Below are 23,873 nucleotides of genomic sequence, written 5' to 3'. Positions count from 1 at the left end.
AATTTTATGTGTCAACTTGGCTGGGCTCTGATGCCTAGTTGTTTGTTTAAACACCAGTCTTAGATCTTGCTGTGAAGGGTCCACCTCCACAGTGGAGTTTGAGTAAAGCAGATTACCCTGCATAATATGGGTGCACCTCCTCCAATCAGTTTGAAGCCTTAAAAGCAAATACTGAGGTTACCTGAAGAAGAAGCCTTTCTTACTCAAAACTGAAAGAGAAATCCTGTCTGAGCTTATAGCCTACCTGGCCTGCTTCAGGCATTTGAACCCAAGATTGCCTTTGGAATTCTTTTGTAATTCTCTGCCCTGCTTGCTTGCCCTACAGATTTTGGATTTGCCAGTCCCCATAATCATGTCAGCCAATTCTTAAAAATTTCAACATCTGTCTGTCTATATATAAATATGCACCTATTTACATTACATTATATTATGGTAGTGTCTGTTTTATTGAAGAATCCTGACTAAACACAAAGTCATTCAATAAAGATTTCTTCTTTGATATACCTCATTGTCTCCACAGCTGTGCTCCTGATGACCCACTCTTCTCTATCGTCCTCTTATGTCCCTGCTACTCACCCATAAGAGAATTCAGTCACCCATTCTCCAGGAAATCTGCCCTGTGCCTTCCAATTCTCCATTACCTCAATTTCCTTTGAATTTCTACTAAAAAGATATGATGTTTAACAACACTCAAATCTTTATAAAACAGGAAGGAAAAAAATAGCACTGATTTTCTTCTGCATATGAGGAAGATTGTTATCATCTCCTACGCTGAAGAAAAGCATATTACATTGTTAAAATTATATACTCATTAACATTTTATCAGAAATGTACTGTAATTTTTCTGTTTAATAACAAGTATATGTAAAGCTTTTCACTTATGGAAGAGTAGACAGCCTTCAAGCTGACGTATTTTAATCTATTAATGTTAGTAGCTGTACAAATCCAGAAAGTAAACTACATAAAGTTAATCCTGAAATAATACAATAACATTCTTATAGATATATGCAACACACAGCTGTATATACATTATGAATGCAAAGCATGTATTCATTTTAAAAGTGAATGATTGAGAAGTGATCATGAAACTCCTTCATAAATTTACCTGAGTCTCCCTCATCAGACTTGTGGAATAGTTCTGATAATGATTTCTCAAAGGAAGGTATTAGATCTTGATCTGACTCTTCCGGAGAGTCATCGACTTGTCTGCTTTTAACAGAAAATGAAATTGCACCTACAACACATAAGTACAAGATGCCAGATTAACCAGGGATTAATTTTCTAAAATGAAAGGTCAATTTTAGGTACTAAAGATGCTTTAGCTTGAAACTAATGAATATAAAGCCAAACATAAATTCTAAGAGTTAGTATTAGACTTAAACCTGATGGTGGTACAGAACAATTTAATAGAAAATTCATTAATATTTATTTTTTAAGTATAAGAGATAATCAGTTTTTAATTAAAACCAGCAATGTGATACCTAGGTTCACAACCCGGGATGTCTGTTACCAGCTATGTGCCTCAGTTCACCCAAATATGAAACCGAGGTTGACAGTGGATATTACAAAGTGTCTCTGGTGTTACACTCACCATTCCACTCAACACACATTCCACTCAACAATAGTAGAATGAATACACATTCTTCTTAAATCAACATGGAACACTGTCCAGGACAGATCAGATGTGAGGCCCCAAAGCATATCTTAATACATTTAAAAAAATGTAAATCATACAAAGCATCTTTTCTTATCACAATGGAATGAAAGTACAAATCAATAATGGGAGAAAATGTGGAAATTCAATTTGGAGATGAAACAATAAACTCTTAATCAATATTTTAAAGAAGAAGCCACAATGGAAATTAGAAAATATCTGATGATTGAAAATGAAAACACAGTATACAAAACTCATGTGGTGCAGTGAGAGCAGCACTAAGAGGGGAATTCATAGTAGCAAAAGCATACTTTAAAAAGATTAATCTAAAATCAACAACCTGTGGTGCCTGGGTGGCTCAGTAGGTTAAGCATCTGATTCTTGATTTCAGTTCAGGTCTTGATCTCAGTTCAAACCCACCAAATAAAATAAAATAAAATAAAATAAAATAAAATAAAATAAAATAAAATAAAAAACAACTAATCGCACATTGTTATGGAACTAGAAAAAGAAGAGCAAACTAAACCCAAAACTAACAAAAGGAAGGAGATAATGAAGATCAGAGTGGAGGTAAATAAAACAGAGAAAAACAATAAACAAAAATATTGGCTCTTTGGAAAGGTCAACATAATTGGCAGACCTTTAAAGTAATTAAGAAAAGAGGAATGGAGAGTCAAATTAATAAAATCAGAAATAAAGTGGGGACATTATGTTGTTTTTACCAAAATAAAAAGCATTGTAAGAGAATACTATGAACAACTATATACCCCCCACATTGGGTAACTTAGATGAAATGATCAATTTCCTAGAAGTACAGAATCTATTAAAACTGCTCATGAATAAGAGATAACCTGAATAGACATAAAACTAGTAAAGGGATTGAATGAGTAATCAAAACTCTTCCTACAAAGAAAAGCCCAGGACGAGATGGCTTCATTGTTGAATTCTATCAAATATTTAAAGAAGACTTAATATTAATATTATTTTTTTCTCAAACACTTAAAAATTGAAGAGAAGGGAAAACATCCTAACTCATTCTAGGAGGCCAGCAATGTCCTGATAGAAAAACAAAGATAGGACAAGAAAAGAAAACTAAAATCCAATATCCGTGATGAACATTAATATAAAACTTTTCAACAAAATACTAGCAAGTTGAATTCAGCAGCACATTATAAAGATTATATACTATGGTCAAATGGGATTCATTCCAAGAATCAATGAATGAATGAAGGAAGGAAGGAAGAGTGGTTCAACATACACAAATCAATCAACATAATAAACCGCATTAACAGAATGAAAACAAACATGATCACCTCAACTGATGAATAAAAAGTATTTGGCAAAATTCAACATCCTTTCATGATAAAAATAAATTAGGGATGGAACTGGAGGGTATTATGCTGAGTGAAATAAGTCAATCGGAGAAGGACAAACAGTGTATGTTCTCATTCATTTGGGGAATATGAATAATAGTGAAAGGGAATATAAAGGAAGGGAAAAGAAATGTTGGGAAATATCAGGAAGGGAGACAGAACATAAAGACTCCTAACTCGGGGAAACGAACTAGGGGTGGTGGAAGGGGAGGAGGGCGGGTGTTGGAGGGGAATGGGTGACGGGCACTGAGGTGGACACTTGATGGGATGAGCACTGGGTGTTTTTCTGTATGTTGGTAAATTGAACACCAATAAAAATTAATTAAAAAAAACCATTTTATCATAAAAAATAAATAAATTAGGGATAGAACTTCCTAAAAAAGCCACATATGAAAATTCGCAGCTATTATCAAATGAGTGGTAAGAGACTAAAATCTTTTCCTCTAAGATCAGAAACAAGAGAAGGATGTCTGGTTTAGCCACTTCTATTCAACATAATACTGGAATTTCTTGCCAGAGCAATTATGCAAGAAAAAGTAATAAAGGTATCCAAATTGGACAAGAAGAAGTATAATTATATTTGCAGATGACACAATTTCATATAGAGAAAACCTTAATGATTACATACAAAAAAATGTTAGACCTAATAAATGCATTCAGTAAATATGCAGGATACAAAATCAATAAACAAAAGTAGTTAAATTTCTATACAATTGTAATGAACAATTTGAAAAGGAAACTTAAGAAAAACAACTCAGACAAAGCTGATTTGGATAAGCCTACATAATGTTAAACAATATGTTTGCACTGAATAATAAGGGAACCTAATCAATATTTCAAATACTATGAAATACTCTCAAGAATTAAAAGCACACATTCTCTATTCTTTCTCATTTCAGCCTATTTATATACTCAGCATATTTTTCTTCCTCCAACATACCCATCTAAACATTACAGTTTTATTGTCCCTTAACAAAAAGAAATTGAACAATAATTTGTAAAACAATTCAAAAGCCTTACATGAGTATAACAAGACTGTATATTATATGCCAGCATGAGAAATTAAGTATTTATCTCAAAAATTAGAAATAAATGAAGAGAACTATGGAATTATAGGTCTATATAGTAGCTAATGTTTTAACTGAAAGAACACTTTAAAACAATGTATCTTAGAATTATGCCATGAATTTATACACAATTTCTTTCCAGTAAAAAAAACCTTTCTCTTGGCAATTTAATTTTATTTCTATACAATTACATTTTTATTTTTCATTTTTTTAAAAGATTTATTTATTTATTCAGAGAGAGAGAGAGAGAGAGAGGCAGAGCCACAGGCAGAGGGAGAAGCAGGCTCCATGCAGGGAGCCCGACGTGAGACTCGATCCCGGACTCCAGGATCACACCTTGGGCCGAAGGCGGTGCTAAACCGCTGCACCACCGGGGCTGCCCCACAATTACATTTTTAAATTGCATCTTAATTTTTGGTTATGAATTGCTATGGTAGAAGAGACAAGCATCAAATTCTTCTAAACTTATTACAAAGAGTAACATTAGACTCAGTAACTATCAGCAATGAACCCTTCAACCAAATGCAGGAAATAATGATTATGAAAATACGTGTTTCAAAAGGTGATAATATTTTTCCACACTAAGCATGTGTGGTTATTTGACTTCCTATATTCCTCTGTTCGGGCTAAAGCCAACCAATCCAAAGGGGAACAATAGTAAATAAAAGGTTGTTTGTTGGTACCTCAGTTTATCAGAGTGATAAAAAAACTATAAGACTATTTTGGAAAAACTCTGGGTATAACAGAAATAATAGTAGTGTACAAAGCAACTCTCTAAGATAGAGCATCACTGACTTAATGGAGGCTTTCAGTTTGTCTGAAATGAGTGTTACTAAAAAAATCTAATAGGGATTGTAATTACAGCTGTTATATTTTCAATAGCTCAAGCTTTTATTTTGACAAGTGGATTTTTTTTCTCTACTAAACAGTCTACGTATTTGATTTTTTCAAAATGCATTTGTAATGGTCAAAACAAACATTTCCTAGTATATAGCTTGTTTTTCATTAGGAATTGTTTTTCTCTAATGCCATACTATCTTGTAAAATGTCAATATCAGGCTCAAGTTTAAAGCCTGAGCAATGCAGTTTTATATCAATGGTTAGTCTTTTGAAAATAATGTAAAATACCATTTATTGAATTTGGGCGTATGCTGAATGCCTCCCATTCATTATCTATTGAACCCCTTTAATGAGCATAGACATTAATTCCTCGTTAGACTCATTTTAAAGCTGAGCAACCTGGGCTGTACAGAAGTTCAGTAACTCACTCCAGGTCCTATAGTTAGTAAGTGACAAAGGCATACGTTTACCTGACATAGAACGTGGAAAATGGCACATTATGTCTAACTATCACCAAATATACCACAGAAGAAATGGGCTTTTCGCTGGAAAAATAGCAAAATAGCTCACATACTTACAAAACACTTATTTTGACCTAAAGTAATAGGTTTCAGATACTGCTCACTGATTATCTAAACTATTTCACCCTTTAGAAAACTTCCCAAAGCAAGTTTCCATGGCAACAGCTGAACCTGGCAAGGTCTTTGACCTCTTTGCACTTTGTTCCCCCACACCCATCCTGCTTTCTCTCTGGCTTCATGCTTCACCACTCCCTATCGCTAATGAGGAATATTATGGTTAAGGAAAATTTCTGAATGGCTGGGCCTTTATCACCTTGTGAATTTCTTGGAGGTACGTTAATTCTGTTGAGAAGGGTTTTCATAAATATCTGCTCTATGCACATTATACTACACATGATAAAATGAATTTTAATTGTTTTGTTTCTCTAATACACTACCTGAAAATATCTGAAGCAAGACTAAAAATGAAAGCCAAAGGATATCTCTGTTGACCCTTTTCCTTCCTTTCTCTCTCTTTTTCTTACTTCCTTTTAACCACATTTCTAACTCATTTTCTTTTGTTTTATTTTCCCTCTCTAGAGGACCAAAAGGCAAGCTGGAAAAACAAAATTTGATGGCTAAGAAACCCAGTGCTGTGGCCATATCTGCTTTTATTTTGTGTATAATAACAGCTCTTGTCATCTATTCCTTTTAAGCTCTTAATTTTTAAGATAAAACATATAGTAGTCTAGCATCCAATTGTAGTTGTTTAGGAATCCTTTTTTTTTGTGGTATTATACTGTTTGTTCTTTCTTTTTTTTTTTAATTTAATTTTATTTATTTCTGATAGGCACACAGTGAGAGAGAGAGAGAGAGGCAGAGACATAGGCAGAGGGAGAAGCAGGCTCCATGCACCGGGAGCCCGATGTGGGATTCGATCCCGAGTCTCCAGGATCGCGCCCTGGGCCAAAGGCAGGCGCCAAACCGCTGCGCCACCCAGGGATCCCCTGTTTGTTCTTTCTATAACACATTTTTGAAGTGTGCATAACAGAAGACACAATAGACAATAGAGAAAGATTAATAAAATCTGCAGGGTTCAGATTTCTGTTGTAGAGGATGGTTCATTATATTTTAGCTTTAGCAAGAAGCTATGCTTTCATTACTGGGGCAAATGTGAAAGCAGTAGTAATCTAGGTTGTCATTAAAACCACATGTTTCTTCTTGATTCATGAAAGAAAAAGTGATAAATTGCATTTCATCAATATCAAAAACTTGTATAATCTTTCACAGTGTATACATATATCAAATCATCATACTGTGCATCTTAAATATACACAATTTTTATTTGTCAATGCTGGGAAAAAAATTCTGCTACTCAATAGACACCATTAAGAAAATCAAAGCAAAAACCACACTTCAGGAGAGAAGATTTTAAAGAATGTATCTGATAAAAAACATGCATCCAGAATCAATTTTTAAAACTCTGAAAATTCAGCAACCAAAAAACAAACAACTCAATGTAGGGAGAGGGATGGGCAAAAGATTTGAGAAAGCATTTCAGAAGAAGACACATGATGACAAAGAAGCACAGGAAAAGATGCTTAACATTATTATTCATTATAGAAATGTAGGTTAAAACCACACTGTAATTGTACTACACATAGGTTAAAGTGGATAAAATTGAAATGGCAAACCCTACTACGTATGGTCAAAGATATAGAGAAATTGGAACTTTTTTTTTTTAAAGATTTATTTATTTATTCATTCAGAGAGAGTGAGAGAGAGGCAGAGACACGGGCAGAGGCAGAAGCAGGCCCCATGCAGGGAGCCCAATGTGGGACTCGATCCCGGGTCTCCAGGATCACACCCGGGGCTGAAGGCAGCGCTAAACCGCTGCGCCACCGGGGCTGCCTGAGAAACTGGAACTTTTATGCAGTACAGGTGGGAATGGAAAAAAGGAACAATCTCCTTGAGAAACTGTTGGCAGGTATTTCTTTAAACACTATAAATTCAACTACCATATTACCCAGCCATCCCACATATAAGTGATTTACTCGAGATGAATGAAAGTATATGCCCATGCAAAGATTTTTATATCTGCTCATATCAACTTATTTGTTATTACCAAAAAATGGAAAATCCCAAATGCCCATCAACAGGTAGATGAACAAATTGTGGTATATCCATTCAATGGACTACTCCTCAGCAATAAAGGAATACTATTGATACAGGCACTGTGTGGATAGATCTTAAAATAGTTATGTTGCATAAAAGAAAACAACCTCTCAAAAGGGTATACATTGTATGATTTCATTTTTATACGTTGCTACCAAATGCACATAAAGTGACAAAAAAAAAACCCAGGTAAATTATTGCCTAGGGCAAGAGTGGTTTGTGGCATGAGGGGAGGGAAGGGGAGGCTGAAAGGATTAAAAATGGACACAAGGAAATTTTGGGGGATGACATATTCATTATTTGATTTGTAACCTTGGATTCATAGTTGTATGCATGTGTTAAAGCTTCTCAAATTGTATTCTTTAAATATGCATGGTTTATTGTATGTTAAATATACCACAATAAAACTGTAAAAAGCATACTTTGTATTTCAGATATTTTACTCATTGCTACTGAGCAGGATAACAACAGGATTTGAGAACTGTCACCCCAAATTGAATGTAATGTTTAAGCAGGATGTGTAAGTGAAGTTCACAGCCAATTATGAGTATCTTTCCAGCACTATATAGTATCGTGTATGAGATAATTAATGCAGGATAATTAATGCAGCATCATATTAAAGTCTTCATTATAAATCTATCTCTCATTTATCTATCACTTCTATTCATTTACATCTCTCAGTTCCATAAATTCATGTATGTTTCTCTGATATCAAATGCAACTGTTTGCTCATTTGTTTGGAATCACCATTCGAGGTGTCTTCTCAAGCCTCCATGTAAAGCCTTCATTTGTTTTGTTAATTTTACTTTAGACTTATTTCTATGAGTAATTTCTGCATGAAAAAAATGCATTTTAGTATTAAAAAGCATCCTTAGGCTCTATCTGAACAATAAAATGGGGGAGATTGCTTTTTCATAAAAATGCTGTGTGGTGAGAGGCAAATGTTGACAAGTATTTGTAAAATATTTTGAAGTTCCTTGTTAAAAGAAAATGCTAAAAAAAAGTATTAGTTTCAGTATTTCTTTTTTTCTTTTTATTAATTTAAGGGTGGGGATGAGGCCAAGGGAGAAGGAGACAGAGAGAATCTTAAGCAGGCTTCATGCACAGAACAGAGCCCAATCTCAAGACCCTGAGATCATGACCTGAACTGAAATCAAGAATCAGATGCTTTATCAACTGAGCCGTCCAGGCATCCCTAGTTTCACGATTTCTGAATCTTATAAGTCTACTAATCTCAACCAGTTATGCTTAGTTCCCCACATATTAGGAAATTATCTTTGAAGGGTGATTAGAATTTTAAAATTTTCATAAAAATGTATGAATAAATTATAATAAATCCATGTATCTGAGATTCTTAAGCAAAAGTCTTACATGAGAAAAGCCAAGGATCTGCCAAATCATATTTTTCTTTTACTGTAAATAACTCCTCACAAAATACACAATTCTTTTGACTGTTAAAGTAGGACACACACACACACATACATACTCACACATATACACATACCCAGATTAAAAGAAAGATTTCCTTTCCGTAATAATGCTACATATACCTTAGCAGTTTAAAATTTGAATATAAAGAGCAACCTAAATTTATATTCAATAGAGCATCCATAGCCTGCCTTGCCCTCCCAGGAAGAACTATGTTTCTGACACATAATCAAGAATTACAAGTGAGTGTTGTATCAATTAAATGTGGGCCTCATGGCAAACACTGGAGATGCAAGAGTATCTTCCTTCAGTTTAATGAAGTCAATCCAGTTATCAAATTTATGTTTTTCTCCAAGTTTATAAACCTTTGTTCTCAGATTGTTGCTGCAGTCCTCTTATTGTACTACCAAGTAATTTCTGAAATATTTTAGAAGCAATTCTATTTTTGAAATGTATTGATTCTTCTATTCAGCATTGACCAGATACCTGCAGCTATATGCCAGATGTTGGTCTGGAGGCCAGTGCTTGGCCTGGCAGTCAAAGGACAAATTATCTCACATAAAGGCATAAAAAAACAGTATATGCCATCACTTACTGATCTAGTAATATGGATGAATTTATCTGTAACCAATCATCTGAGTGGTCCTTGAGACTAGAATATTTATTTTGATTTTGGGAACAGGTGCTGGAAGAAAAAGTTTAGTGCTCACAAACCCTGAAGGGTAATGCCACACAGATGGCCAAAGCTGTCATGAAACATCAGAGCACAGGTGGCAGGGGAAAGCAGACATAGTAAAAGCAAAGAGGAGCGCCCAAAGGAGCACGAGAGGATCCAAGCAAACCCAATTCATTCTCTCCAGAAGGCCCTGCTTTTGCAAAATATTTCCTTCACCTAAAGAAGCAAGAAAAATGCTTTATAGCAACCAACATTTGTTTTGAAGACTAGTGGAATATGACTGGTTTTCATGCCTCCACAACTATGTCCCAGTCCACAATGGCGATGGGAAGAAGCCAGTAAGACCCAAGTTCAGTTTCAGCCAAGTTTCTGTCATTTTCACTGAGACAAACTCAGATAGAGTGGGGATTAAAGAAGCTGCAAAGCCCACTGGAAATTCATATTGTATTAGGGGATTTTTAAAAAAATGGGAGATAACATATTAAGTAAGTGTGCTAAACATTATTTGAGCACCTACTAGATGAGCAGTTTTTATAAACTCCCATTTAATGCCCATGACCACCCTGAAAGATTAAACACTATCAATATTTTACATGTAAGAAACCTGAGGTCAGTGAGGTGAGGTCAAGGTCACAGAACTGGAGAATAATATAATTGGATGCCGAAGTCACGTTTGACTTCTGAATATATTCCTTTGCAACACAATAACAGTAAAATAGGAAACAGCAAAGTTAAAGATATGCAATTTTACCAGTGCAATGTGGTGGTTCACATGAATATAGTACCCAAGCTTTAAATGAAAAATGCAAATTTAAATAGCACTACTTTTGCTCAGCATCACGCTCTGAAAATACATGTGATAGGCAGTGCCTCTCATCACATACAATATTAGAAATCAAATTTTGAACTTAATTTGTATTTTAAAGATGGCAACTGGTAATATACATCTTTCTGGAGAGTGTATAATTTCAGAGAGTAGCAGAATGCTAAATATAAAAACGATTTCTATCTTGTTTAAACATAGGCCTAACATAAGAACTTTATTGTGCACACAGAAAAATTTTGTTTTGACACTAAACAGAAGTTTATGGGAAATTTTTTTTTAAAAGTCTTTAGCAAAGCTGACTAAAAGCTTTGTTTGCAATTGTTTGGACGAGGCTTTCTTGTGCCAATGTCATAACAGATTTCATTCCAGTGTAAGAACTTCCGAACTGCAAATTTGCAGAAATGAATCTTAGCTATAATTTACAATTGTATTGAACTGAATGAATACAATCACTTTCCAGCAAGTAAAAGACCACTTTTAGTTGCTATTGAAAAAATACAAGGTAATTGCTGGCTACATCAAAAATGATCATTGCTACCTATTTTCTGGAGCTACCATATTATCAAGGGTCATGGATAACAGGAGAGAATCTCAGACTACTGTATCATGAATGTTCAGGGCAGAGACTAAATTTACTAAAATGACTGGAAACCACCTTAAACATGGATTCTCAATATTTGGTTTTGTAATGTGGAACAAAGAGTTAAAACATGGGGATCCCTGGGTGGCTCAGCGGTTTAGTGCCTGCCTTCGGCCCAGGGCATGATCCTGGAGTCTCGGGATCGAGTCCCACATCAGGCTCCCTGCATGGAGCCTGCTCCTCCCTCTGCGTGTGTCTCTGCCTCTCATACTCTCTCTCTGTATTTCTCATGAATAAATAAAAAGAAAAATAAAACAAATAAAAAAAAAGAGTTAAAACACCCTGATGAGGGCATTGTACCATCTAAAGCCTTGATAGTGTAAGTAAATGCTATGTGAAAATATTCTTTAATTTTTTTCATTTTTAATTTTTTACCTGAGATACAATGAACATATAACATTGCATTATTTTTAGGTGTAAAAGTATTCTTGTTGTTTAATATTTAGAGATCATTTTAGGCTAACATGCCATGATCAACATACTAAATTATTTCAGCCTGAGTTTTGCTCATACATTTAAATGACTTGCAATTCAATAAATTATCCTTGTCACTGCCTTTCTCTTTTGTACTTCTGTCAACTCTGTGGACAAAGGTAAGATATTCAACTACTCGAGTTCACGTTACTCCTTTCTTTGGTCACAAATAAATGCTATTAATGATTGTAAGAATTTCTAAAGACTTTTTCCTAGGAGATGAAAGTACGTTTCTCAAAAGAAAGAGTTTGGAGGAGATAATTATCAGATCTTATACTTAGGTTAATAAAGTCAAATGTACTAATTAACAATTAGATTAAAGTTGTTTAAAAATATTTAGGGGAGCACCTGGGTAGCTCAGTCAGTTAAGCATCCAACTCTTGATTTTGGCTCAGGTCATAATCTCAGGGTTGTGAGATCAAGCCCTGAGTCAGGCTCTGCACTCAGCAGGAAGTCTGCTTGAATTTTCTCTATCCCTCTTCCTCTATCCATCTCTCCATTTGTGCTGTCTCTCCCACCATCTCTCTCAAATGAATGAATGAATGAATGAATGAATAAATAAATAAATAAATAAATAAATAAATCTTTAAAAAATATATTTAGGGATTGTCTTTTCTATAATATGTTGGAAGAGATGTTCAGAAAATCCTCTCTCAACTGAAAATTTTAGGTTAAACACACATAGAAGCTAAGAAAGCAGGGATCCGTTGTATTGAGTCATCACTGGAGATGACATTTGTTCTGAGAAATGGGCTACTTTGTGATGGCCTGGAGTGTTAGATCTTGGGGCCATAAATGGGAATCAGGGAACAAAACTGTCAACTAAAGAGCTGACACTTAGATGGCTTAGAGTCCAGATTTCACATTATATTTTTGGACCACCAGGCCCCAAACTAATTATTTAGCTTCTCAGCTCTTCATCTTTCATCATACAAAGGAAATGAAGAGGTATTCCTACAAGTTTAGATAGTCTCCTGTTTGTTGTTATTAAATTTGCTTTTTAAAGTTATATTACAACCCTGATATTCACAAGCTGGAGGGTACTGAGCAGATCAGTGTGATATCCTCATAAGGAGCTCAGAACAGTTATACCAGAGACACAGGCATTCCTATGTAGACTATTAAAGAGCAACTGGACTGAATTATTAGAAAAAAGTGATATGTATGTTATATAAAATTGTACAAACTTAATTCTTACATGTACAAGTTCATTTTCTTATGCTATATAGGAGTGAGTTGCTCTATGTTGTAAACATATATGATTATAGTTATCCCTAAATCATATTCATGAACCATGTTATCACAATCAAAATAAATTTAAGGATTATTGTTACTAACATATATCCCAACCACTAAAGCCTAATCATCTTCACCTCAACATTAGTCTTGTATAAAAACTCAAGCCTCTACCTGAGACAAATGGAAATTTAGTTATCTATTTCACAACTATAAATAGAAACAACTTATTACTATATCTCTATATTTTGCTACATAGTAATCCTGTAATAATGGGACAGTAATATTAGCTTTTTGCATTCTAATATTGATCCAGACCAATGAGGTCACTATCTGGGCATTAGGGAGAGAGTTAAGTCATCATGTTTTCATGCATTCAGTCATTAACACAGGATTTCTGTCACGCCTTACACAGTATTTTTGTTTGCTGGGTTTTGTCTGTGTCTGTCTGTTTTCCTCTAAGATCACATGCTTTCATTTCTAGGTTGACCGATTCAGTATTTTTCCAATTTTTTTTGAAATTAGTTGACATAAAAAGATAATTTTCAAATCAAGATAAAACTAGGCTTTCCCTCTTTTTTTTTTTTTTTTTACAAAAAAAGATTATTTATTTAGTTGAGAGAAAGAGACCATGCAAGCAGGGGAAGAGCAGAAGGAAAGGGTCAAGCAGACTCCCTGCTGAGAGGGGAGCCTGACTTGAGGCTCGATTCCATAACCCTGAGATTATGAACTGAGCCAAAATCAAGAGTCAGTTAACCAATTGAGCCACCCCAGCACCTACAGGCCTCCCTTCCTGATCGCTTCAATTTCTAAATTTAATTTTTAATATTTTTTTTAGCTTTTGTCAGTTTTTTTTTTTTTTTTTAATTTTTTTTTTTTTTTTTGTGTTTTTTTTTGTCAGTTTTTTATATTAAGGTTTTATTTTAATTCCAGTGCAGTTAACAAGCAGTGTTATATTAGTTTTAGGTACAATATGGTGTTTCAACAATTCTATACATTACTCACTATTCATCATAATTGTACTTTTTAATTCCCTTCATCTGTATCACTCATTCTCCCGCACCAACCTCCCTTCTTGTAACCATCAATTTGTCCACTATAGTTAAGAGTTTATTTCTTGGTTTGACTTCTTTCTCTCTCTCTTTTATCCCCCCTTTGCTCATTTGGTTTGTTTTTCAAATTCCACATACGAGTGAAATCATATGGTATTTGTCTTTCTCTGACTTATTTAACTTAGCATTATAATCTCTAGCTCCATCCATGTCATTGCAAATGGTAAGATTTCATTCTATCTTTATGCCTGAATAATATTCTGTTATATATCTATCTATCTCACTTCTCCATTCCTTTGTCGATGGACACTTGGACTGTGTCCATGATTTGGCTATTATAAATAATGCTGCTATAAACATAAAGGTGCATGTGTCCCTTTGAATTAATGTTTTTCTATTGCTTGGGTAAACACCCAGTAGTGCCATTACTGGATCATAGGGTAGTTCTATTTTTAACTTTTTGAGGAAACTCCATACTGTTTTCTGCAGTGGCTGCACCAGTTTGCATTCCCACATCCTCGCCAACACTTGTTGTTTCTTGTGTTTTTTATTTTAGGCATTTTGACAGGTATGAGGTGACATCAGTTATAGTCTAATTCCAGTATAGTTTTGATAGTCTTGTTGATTGTTTTCTTTGCTATGCAGAAACTTCTAATTTTGATGTAGTACTAATGTTTTACTTTTGCTATTTCTCTTGCTTCAGGAGACATATCTAGGAAAATGTTGCTATGGCTGATATTAGAGAAATTACTGCCTGCGCTCTCTTCTAGAATTTTTGTGGTTTTGGGTCTTTTAAGTATTTAATCCATTTTGAATTTATTTTTGTGAATGGCATAAGGATGTGGTCCAGTTTCATTCATTTGCATGTAGCTGTCTAGTCTTCTTGGCACCATTTTTTGAGGAGACTTTTTCCCATTATATATTCTTGCCTCCTTTGTTGAAGATTAATTAACCATAGAATTGGGGGTTTATTTATGGATTTTCTATTCTGTTCTACTGATCTATGTGTCTATCTTTGTTCCAGTACCATTCTGTTTTAATAACTACAGCTTATGGGGTGTCTGGGTGGTTCAGTTGGTTAAGCATCTGACTCTCGATCTCAGCTCAGGTCTTGACCTCAGGGTTGTGAGTTCAAGTGCTGCACTGGGCTCCATGTTGGGTGTAAGGACTACTTAAGAAAAAAATTACTACAGCTTTGTAGTATAACTTGAAGTCTGGTATTGTGATTCCTCCAGTTTTTTTGTTTAAGATTTTATTTATTTATTCATGAGAGATGAGAGAGAGAGAAAGAGAGAGAGAAGGAGAGAGAGAGGCAGAGACACAGGCAGAGGGAGAAGCAGGCTCCATGCAGGGAGCCTGATGTGGGACTCGATCCCGGGTCTCCAGGATCACACCCTGGGCTGAAGGTGGTGCTACACCGCTGAGCCACCGGGCTGCCCCCAGTTTTTTTTTTAATATTTTATTTATGTATTTATGAGAGACAGAGAGAGGCAGAGACATAGGCAGAGAGAGAGAAGCAGGCTCCTCGCGAGGAGCCTGATGTGGGACTCAATCCCAGGACCCTGGGATCACAACCTGAGCTGAAGGCGGACACTCAACCACTGAGCCACGCAGATGCTCCTCAGTTTTGTTTTTCTTTTTCAAGAATGCTTTAGCTTTTCGGGGTCTGTTTTCAGTTCTATGAAAAATGCTGCTGGTATTTTGATAGGGATTGCATTAAGCGTGTAGATTGCTTTGGGTAGAGTAGACATTTTAACAATATTTGTTCTTCCGATTCATGAGCATGAAATGTCTTTTCATTTCCTTGTGTCATTTTCAATTTCTTTCATCAGTGTTTGATAGTTTTCAGAGTACAGTTTTTGCACCTCTTTGGTTAAGTTTATTCTTAGATACTTTACTATTTTTGGTGCAATAGTAAATTGGATTGTTTTCTTAATTTCTCTTTCTGCTTCTTCATTATTGGTATATAGAAATCCAACAAATTTCTATATGTTGATCCTGTATTCTGCAACTTTAATGAATTCGTTTATCAGTTCTAGTAGTTTTTTTGGTGAAGTATTTCAGGTTTCCTACATTGAATATCATGTCATCTGTGAATAGTAGAGTTTTATTTCTTCCTTAGTGATTGGATGCCTTTTATTTCTTTTTGTTGTCTGATTGCTGTGGCATGGAGTTTCAGCACTATGTTGAATAAAAGGGGTGAGTAGACATCCTTGTCTTATTCCTGACCTTAGTGGAAAAGCTCTGTTTTTCCCAATTAAGTATGATGTTAGTTGTGGGTTTTTCATATAAGGCCTTTATTATGTTGAGGTATGTTCTCTCTAAACCTACTCTGTTGAGGGTTTTTATCATGAATGGATGTTGTACTTTGTCAAATGCTTTTTCTGCATCTATTGAAATGATAATTGGTTTTTATCCTTTCTCTTACTAATGTGAAGTATCAAGTTGATAGATTTGTGAAAACTGAACCACACTTGTATACTGGGAATAAATCCCACTTGAACATGGTGAGTGTTTGAAATTTTTAATAAAAAAATTTTTAAAGGAAGTATAGTTGACAGACTTCTCAGTTAATTATATCACCTTCCTTAGTGTTGCTTACTATCAGAAATACATTTGACTCTCCTTTCTCCCTTATCTCTCCATATCCAATTTTCATCAGATGGAACTGTGGTGGACCCTATACAGCACAGCATCAATCACATTCCTCATCAGGAATGAAGGACTTATTCCTGTAGCTACAGGGAATGACACTGGGAGACACGAATGAGGTCAGCCTTCTTTGGGCATTGCCTTAGCTTGAAAAAAATGCCTTATCCAGGGTCAAACCCACTTCCGCATGTAGTCCACTTTCAATTACTTATCAACACAGCAGCATAAAGGTCCAGTCCCCTTCTCCTAACTTGGGACAATTCCAAAGGCCATCCTAGCTTAAGAGACCCCAATGAATTGACTAAAAGCCTTCACTGGACCTGTCTAGAAGCCTAATTTCTTTGTCTTCCTGGTCAACATACCTTCTTACCTTTCCTTTCACAAATGTTTATCATAATACATCCCCTAATAAAATGTCCAGCTAATCTCCCATCTCAGAGTTTGAATTGCTGAAAACCCAAGTTGTTAGCACATCATTTCCCATTTTTATTTCTTTGAAAACTCTTCCTCTGTTGTTTAATCCACTATCACTGGTCTAGTGCAGTCTGCCATTAACTTTTTTCTTTCTTTTGTTTTAAACATTTATTTATTTGAGAGAGAGAGAGAGAGAGCGAGAGAGAGCCCATGCACTGATGTGCAAGCCGGGGGCAGGGAGTGGGGGGTTGGGGTCGCTGCAGAGGGAAAGGAGAAAGAGAATCTTAAGCACACTCCTCACTGAGCATGGAGCCCCACAGGGGGCTCAGTCTAGCGATACTGTGATCATGACCTGAGCTGAAATCAAGAGTTGGACACGCAACTGCCTGAGCCACCCAGGTGCCCCTACCCTTAACTTTCATTTAAAATGATCAATCTTCACTCTTTGTTCCATGGCCAAAGAGGCATTCAAATTCAAGCCTTCATAGCACACACTTGAAACATGATCGTAGCTCACTTCCGGCTGCTGCAAAAATTCCAAATCCATCCGTTTTTCAAAATTTCTACCTACCAATCAGTATGACATGATACCCACTGTAGTATGTGCTCTTGGTGTCCCACAAAAATCCCATCTGCAGACAGTTTCCAAACACAGCATTGGTTTCCTATAACTTTTCCAGTAGGGATTGATGCATTGCCATGGGAATCTGCCCTAAGAGCAAACTTTAGCCAATGAGGGAGGGATTGGAGTTAGTGGATGATTACCACAATTTGCTTGTCCTTTGGCATGACAACATTCCCTGAAGGTTCCCAGTGAGCTTCCCCATGTCTCACCAGTAGTGTGATATCTAGCCTACTTTTTGTTGACGCTGTCCCTATAGCATATTACCTTCCCATTCCCTCAGAGTGCTTCCTGTGATCAACTCTCATCTAAGCCACTTGAAATTAAACTTTTCTCAAGGTCTGCTTTTAAGACAAGAAGCACAAATATTGAGAACTGATAAACTAGAACATTACCAAAGGCTTTTAAAGGATCTCTCAGATCCAACTGCCCTCTCTTGTCCCTCCTATCTGTTTTGTAGTTTACCTTTAGATTTTTCTTTCTAAAACTCTGTTGACTTATGCCCCTCAGACATCCTCAATGGCTCCCACTGTAGTAAGAAGTAAAACAAAATTTTGTCTGCCAAAGTCTGTCTGTATTTGTAACTGCATGTCAGCTGGCATTTTCCTACCACACACACTACAGACACACTTTTCTATTCATTACTGACATGAAGTATCTTCTCTGTGTTTTCAATAAGGTTGTTTCCTCTGCTGTAATGCCCTCTCCACCATATTGGCTAAGAAATCCCAGCTTATCCTTTTTTTTTCCAGCTTATCCTTTGAAGTCCAAATCAAACCTATTATCCCCTAAAAAGACTTCTCATATCCCCAGTGTTAGGGTTAATATTTCCTGCTACTATGCTCTCCAGTCCCATGTTTTAAGCTTTTGGTATATCAGAGTGTACCTCGTACTGAGATGATTTATGGATATATATTTCCACCAACAGATAGGAATTCCTAGGAGGCAGGAGCCATGCTACTCATCTTTGTACCCATGGCTAATATTTGAAATAATTAACAAACTTATATTCTAGTCTGGCCAATGAAAAAGAACACCAAATCAAAGTCCTGGGGCACCCCAATGAGTCATAGTTTAACCCTTTAGTTGCTGCTGGCTTGCTGGGAAGTCTTGAGGCACCTGAGGGAGGGGCTGTGGTGGCTATCATGGCAAGGGTTTTCTTATAGTGGAGCTGAATTAATTGAGTATTTGCCAATACATAAGGAAAAGCGTCTGTTATAATATTTTAACAAACAGATCATAATTGGTTGGATGTCAGCTTTGTTCACAACTACTATACTTATGGAGGCTTCCCAAGTTATAGGCCTTTTGTAAATAATTGTTATATCATTAAGAACAAACTGAAAAGGAACACAAATTTTTTTAAAAGACCGCTGATACATACATGCACATGGATACATTTCTTTAACCAGTACAAATAGGAATATTCTCATATACATATGAAAATTTTATAGACTGGTTTTTTAATCACGTTAGATTAACAGCTGTTCAGAAACAACTGCATTTACACTGCTTCAAATATTGTAGACGTTTTCTAACAATAATATCAATGAAAATAGACTTGCCCTTCTTTCCAGGCTCACCTTCTCCAAATCATATCAACATTAATTCCCCTCTAAGGGACTGCCCTGGAAAGAGCAATCATGATAGTGTCTTGCAAATATTTTTCAAAATTATGAAGCCAGCAAAGCCTCTTGTGTAGCCAGCAACATTTACTAATTCATCCTCAACAGTGTACCTGGAGTTGCCTTTAACTCTGCTAAATTCCTTCTAAAGTCCTTCAAACCAGCATATGAAATGAGTCCATATCTGTTCAGTGAAAATATGTATTGAAATTTTATGGTCTCGGAAAGGCTGCCAAAACTAACAAAAATAACTATACAAAGGAAAGACATGTTAAATATGATTACTTAACTATTCTTAGCTCCATTTCCATAACTTTGAGAGTCTGATTCACAGGTAAGGGGTTTTGTTTCCGTAAGGGAGTCATAAATATTTCTAATACAACAATGTTGTACAGTGAGGTTCCTCAAATTCCTTCTCATACATAGCAGAACTCTTTGCCTTCTGTAGAACAGGAAACTGAGATTTCATATGTTTATCAAAAATAATGGCAAATCTGAATGATTCACTGTTCTTTACAAAAGACTAGTTAACATGCCAAAACTAAGGGAAATCCACCAGATTTGTCATTTGATTATTAAAATGAGAAGTGAAATTTATATTTCACTGTCATTTGTTTATTAAAATGAGAAGTGAAATTTATATTTCTTAAAATCAATTTACATCTTCTGAATTGGGACACTTGGGTGGCTCAGCGGTTGGGTATCTGCCTGAGGCTCAGGGCGAGATCCCGGGTCAGGGGATCAAGTCCCACATCAGGCTCCCTGTGAGGATCCTGCTTCTCCCTCTATGTCTCTGCCTCTTTCTCTGTGTTTCTCATGAATAAATAAATAAAATATTTTCAAAAAATCTTCTGAATTACATAAAAAATGACATAATGTGCTACTTTATTGAAATGCTAGGAATAGGTTCACTGTAGCTCAAAATCTGCCTATCACACGAATTATTAATTGGTTTTGAAAAGCCAAATGTCTGAAAAATGATGAGAAGATTTCGGAAGATGCTAGTAACTATGACTGGTGATATGTGAGTTCAAGCCTGCTAGGAGACAGTGGAGGTGGGCAAGTTGGCTCCTGCTGTACAGTACATTGTTACTGAGGAATTGATCACTGTGTTTGCCATTCTGAAGTTTCCCTTCTGCTTATTAATAGCATTGGCTATTAATATGCTTGTGTATAGACCCTTCTATGCTAAGTATGAACCCTCTCCTAAAACATTCTTTGTTGAGGCAAACAGGGTTGAGACAGTAGTTTTCCATGTAGCACAAGATTGCTACTAGGTGTATACTAACCACACTGCTTCTTTTTTTTAAAGATTTTATTTATTTATTAATGAGAGATAGATAGATAGAGGTGGGGGGCAGAGGCACAGGTAGAGGGAGAAGCAGGTTCCACGCAGGGAGCCTGACGTGGGACTCGATCCTGGGTCTCCAGGATCAGTCCCAGGGCTGAAGGCGGCGCTAAACCACTGAGCCACCGGTGCTGCCTCACACTTCTAAATTATATCCATTTACCTACATTATAATGATTTCCTCAGAAGGATCCAACAGGGCATTTGATTCTCTCCCGAAGAAGACAACTTATTCCTTTGATGAATCATAGTCCCTTAGTTCTTCTCTATTACTCTTCTATACTTCTCAAGTACCTTCCCTTCAAAAGTTTATAGAAACACCCCTCAGCACTATTCCCATGCAGGCAATTCTGTTCAGGGACCATCAGAGCAATTTTTATAAATGAATACTTTATTAGAGACAAGGAAGGATACTTCACACACTAAAGACTGTAACCTATTTTTTCATGTATCAATTCAGTGCATATGCTTGTTTTTACAATACCTATTCCCATAAACAGACATTCTCATAAGATGTTGTCTGACTCATAAATTGGTATAAGTATTTGAAAGTATTTACCACAATTTTAAGTGTAAATACCCTTAACTAGATATTTCTACTTCTAGAAATTTGTCCAACACATACGTTCAAATAAATGGCCAAGAATGTATAGCACTAGACATAAAATGTATGTCCCAAAGTTCAGATTATTCAGAAAGCTAATGACCAAAGTAGGAAACTAAATGTCCCTCTGAGTCATTTATTAGAAAGGGAAAATGTAAACTATATTTTTAAATTCCTTCTCATCATGTATCTATCCTAGAATAATATTTCACTAATGGTTTTGTTACCTTTGAATACACCACGTTTCCAAGGGGATACATGGAGAATATATGGAACTGCATTATCAGGGTCTATGGTGATGTTTGGATTTCCCCGCACTATTGGAAGATCTGAAGTTACCTAGAAAAGAGATTTCAAAGAATTACATAATGTCAATATTTACATGAAATTTATGTAACAAGTTAAAGCATAGGAAAAAAATGAAAATGTAAATACTTCCATTAAAACTGTTCACCTTAAAAAAATAAAAAAAAAATAAAACTGTTCACCTTTAAATGAAAAGCAAACCAGAAAAACACTATATACAGTAAAGAAAGATCAGAGGAGACTTCTGAAAAAATAGGACAAAAAATGATTCTTATGAAAAGAACAATGCTTATTTTGTTGCTACTTGTAACAAGATCACTGATGCTTAGATATCCTGAATATCTTTTATAGGCCATGCATAATTTTCTTTATGCATTTCGATGTACAAAAGATGAACCATTTCAATGCATTCTACATCAATATTAATACAGCAAATAAAGTATATTTAAGCAGCATTCGACCATAACTCTGGTTGAATCCAACTTTCAGATCACTGAATGGTACATTTTACTACCCCCCACTCTCTAGGAAAACACTAATCTACTTTGGGTCTATAGACTTGCCTCTTCTGAACAATTTGTAGGAAAGAAATCATAACATGTGGTCATTTGTGACTAGCTTTTTTTTTTCACTTAGCATCATGTTTTCAAGGTTCATCTGTATTGTGGTATATATCAGTACACCATTTCTTTTCATGATACTAAATTGTCACGATATGCCACATTTTGTGTATCCATGTATAAGCTGATGGTAATTTGGGTTGTTTCCATTTTGGTCTATTATGAAAAATGCTGCTATAAAAACATGTGTGAGCTTTGAAGTGGACATAGATGTTCATTTCTTATGGATGTGTATGTATCTAGGAGTGGAACTACTGGAGCAAATGGTAACTCATCGTTTAACCTTTAAAGTTACTGCTTTTCAAACCTGTTGTTGTCTGACTCATAAATTGGTATAAGTATTTGAAAGTATTTACCACAATTTTAAGTGTAAATACCCTTAACTAGATATTTCTACTTCTAGAAATTTGTCCAACACATACGTTCAAATAAATGGCCAAGAATGTATAGCACTAGACATAAAATGTATGTCCCAAAGTTCAGATTATTCAGAAAGCTAATGACCAAAGTAGGAAACTAAATGTCCCTCTGAGTCATTTATTAGAAAGGGAAAATGTAAACTATATTTTTAAATTCCTTCTCATCATGTATCTATCCTAGAATAATATTCCACTAATGGTTTTGTTACCTTTGTGACTGTACTATTTTCTTTTCTACCAACAAGGCATAATGGCTCCTATTTCTCTACATCTTCCCTCCAAGTTTTTACTCTCATTTTGCTTATAGCCATCCTAGTGAAGTGTGAAGTGGTATCTGATTGTGATTCTGATTTGCATTTTTCTAATGGCTAATATGTTGAGTATCTTTTCACGTGCTTATTGATCACGTGCATATCCTTGCTGGGGAACTGACTATTCAAAGTCTGTACGTTTTGGGGTGTCTGATAGCTCGGTGGGTTAAGCATCTGACTCTTGATTTTGGTCCCCCAAGTTTTTCTTGAGTAAACACTCCTCAGATTGCTCTAAGTTTTTGTTTAATTCAAGGTCTGAAAATGTTCACATTGACAGCTTTTTGCCAGTGTATTATTGCTTTAGAGGAGGAACAGATGTATGCAACTCCTTGCTCTACCATTCTGGAAGTCCCATATCTGCTGTTTTCCGTATTGCATAACTATTTTCTACTACTTGATCACTTGGATAAAATGCCACAGCATTTTACCTGTGTCTCAATTGTGTTCTCTGATTTTTTATTTTCTCTTTCATATTAAGGAAGTCTCAACCTGCTACTGAAAACTATTCTTGCAGCAGTAAGATGAAATATAACTTAAAAGGCTATTTAAAAAGGTATAAAAATGACTACTAGCTGGGGCGCCTGGGTAGCTCAGCCGGTTAAGTATTGGACACTTGATTTCAGCTCAGTCATGATCTTGGGGTCATGAGATCAACCTCCGTGTTGGGCTCTGTGCTGGGCATTCAGCCTTCTTAAGATTCTCTCTCTCTTCCTATTCTCTCACACTTTCTCTTTCTCTCTAAAAAAACCCAATCAAACAAAAAAAATCCCAAAACCAAAACCCTACAGCAATGAAAAATAGAATAAAGATATGAAAAGAATATACTGAGTTTGAGTTGTTAGCAGATTGTCAAAGTGCAGGTGTACAGCAAGCAGTTGAGAATGAGGGACAGAGATAACACATATGTCTTGAGTAAAAGCGTAGATTTGGTATTTGTACCTTGATGACAGTTTAGAGCCAAGAAATTGCCAGGTGAGACGTAAAAACATAAGAATACTTTGGAAGATGGAA

At 35.6% G+C, this 23,873-nt stretch overlaps 1 protein-coding gene across 6 annotated transcripts in view; it reads right to left on the bottom strand.

Moving 5' to 3' along the window:
• Nucleotides 1-23,873, bottom strand: part of CFAP47 (cilia and flagella associated protein 47) — a 492,283-nt gene that overhangs the window by 150,387 nt on the left and 318,023 nt on the right. For all 6 annotated transcript variants that reach the window (XM_041740236.1, XM_041740239.1, XM_041740237.1 and 3 more), the window contains 2 exons: nt 21,434-21,545; nt 1,106-1,234 (listed from right to left, as the gene is read on the bottom strand). In XM_041740236.1, the coding sequence (XP_041596170.1) occupies nt 1,106-1,234; nt 21,434-21,545 (241 nt within the window). The remainder of the gene's footprint in view (nt 1-1,105; nt 1,235-21,433; nt 21,546-23,873) is intronic.

The sequence above is a fragment of the Vulpes lagopus genome, chromosome X, assembly GCF_018345385.1.
Source record: "Vulpes lagopus strain Blue_001 chromosome X, ASM1834538v1, whole genome shotgun sequence".
NCBI classification, from domain to species: domain Eukaryota; kingdom Metazoa; phylum Chordata; class Mammalia; order Carnivora; family Canidae; genus Vulpes; species Vulpes lagopus.
This window is presented reverse-complemented; position numbering and strand designations above follow the sequence as displayed.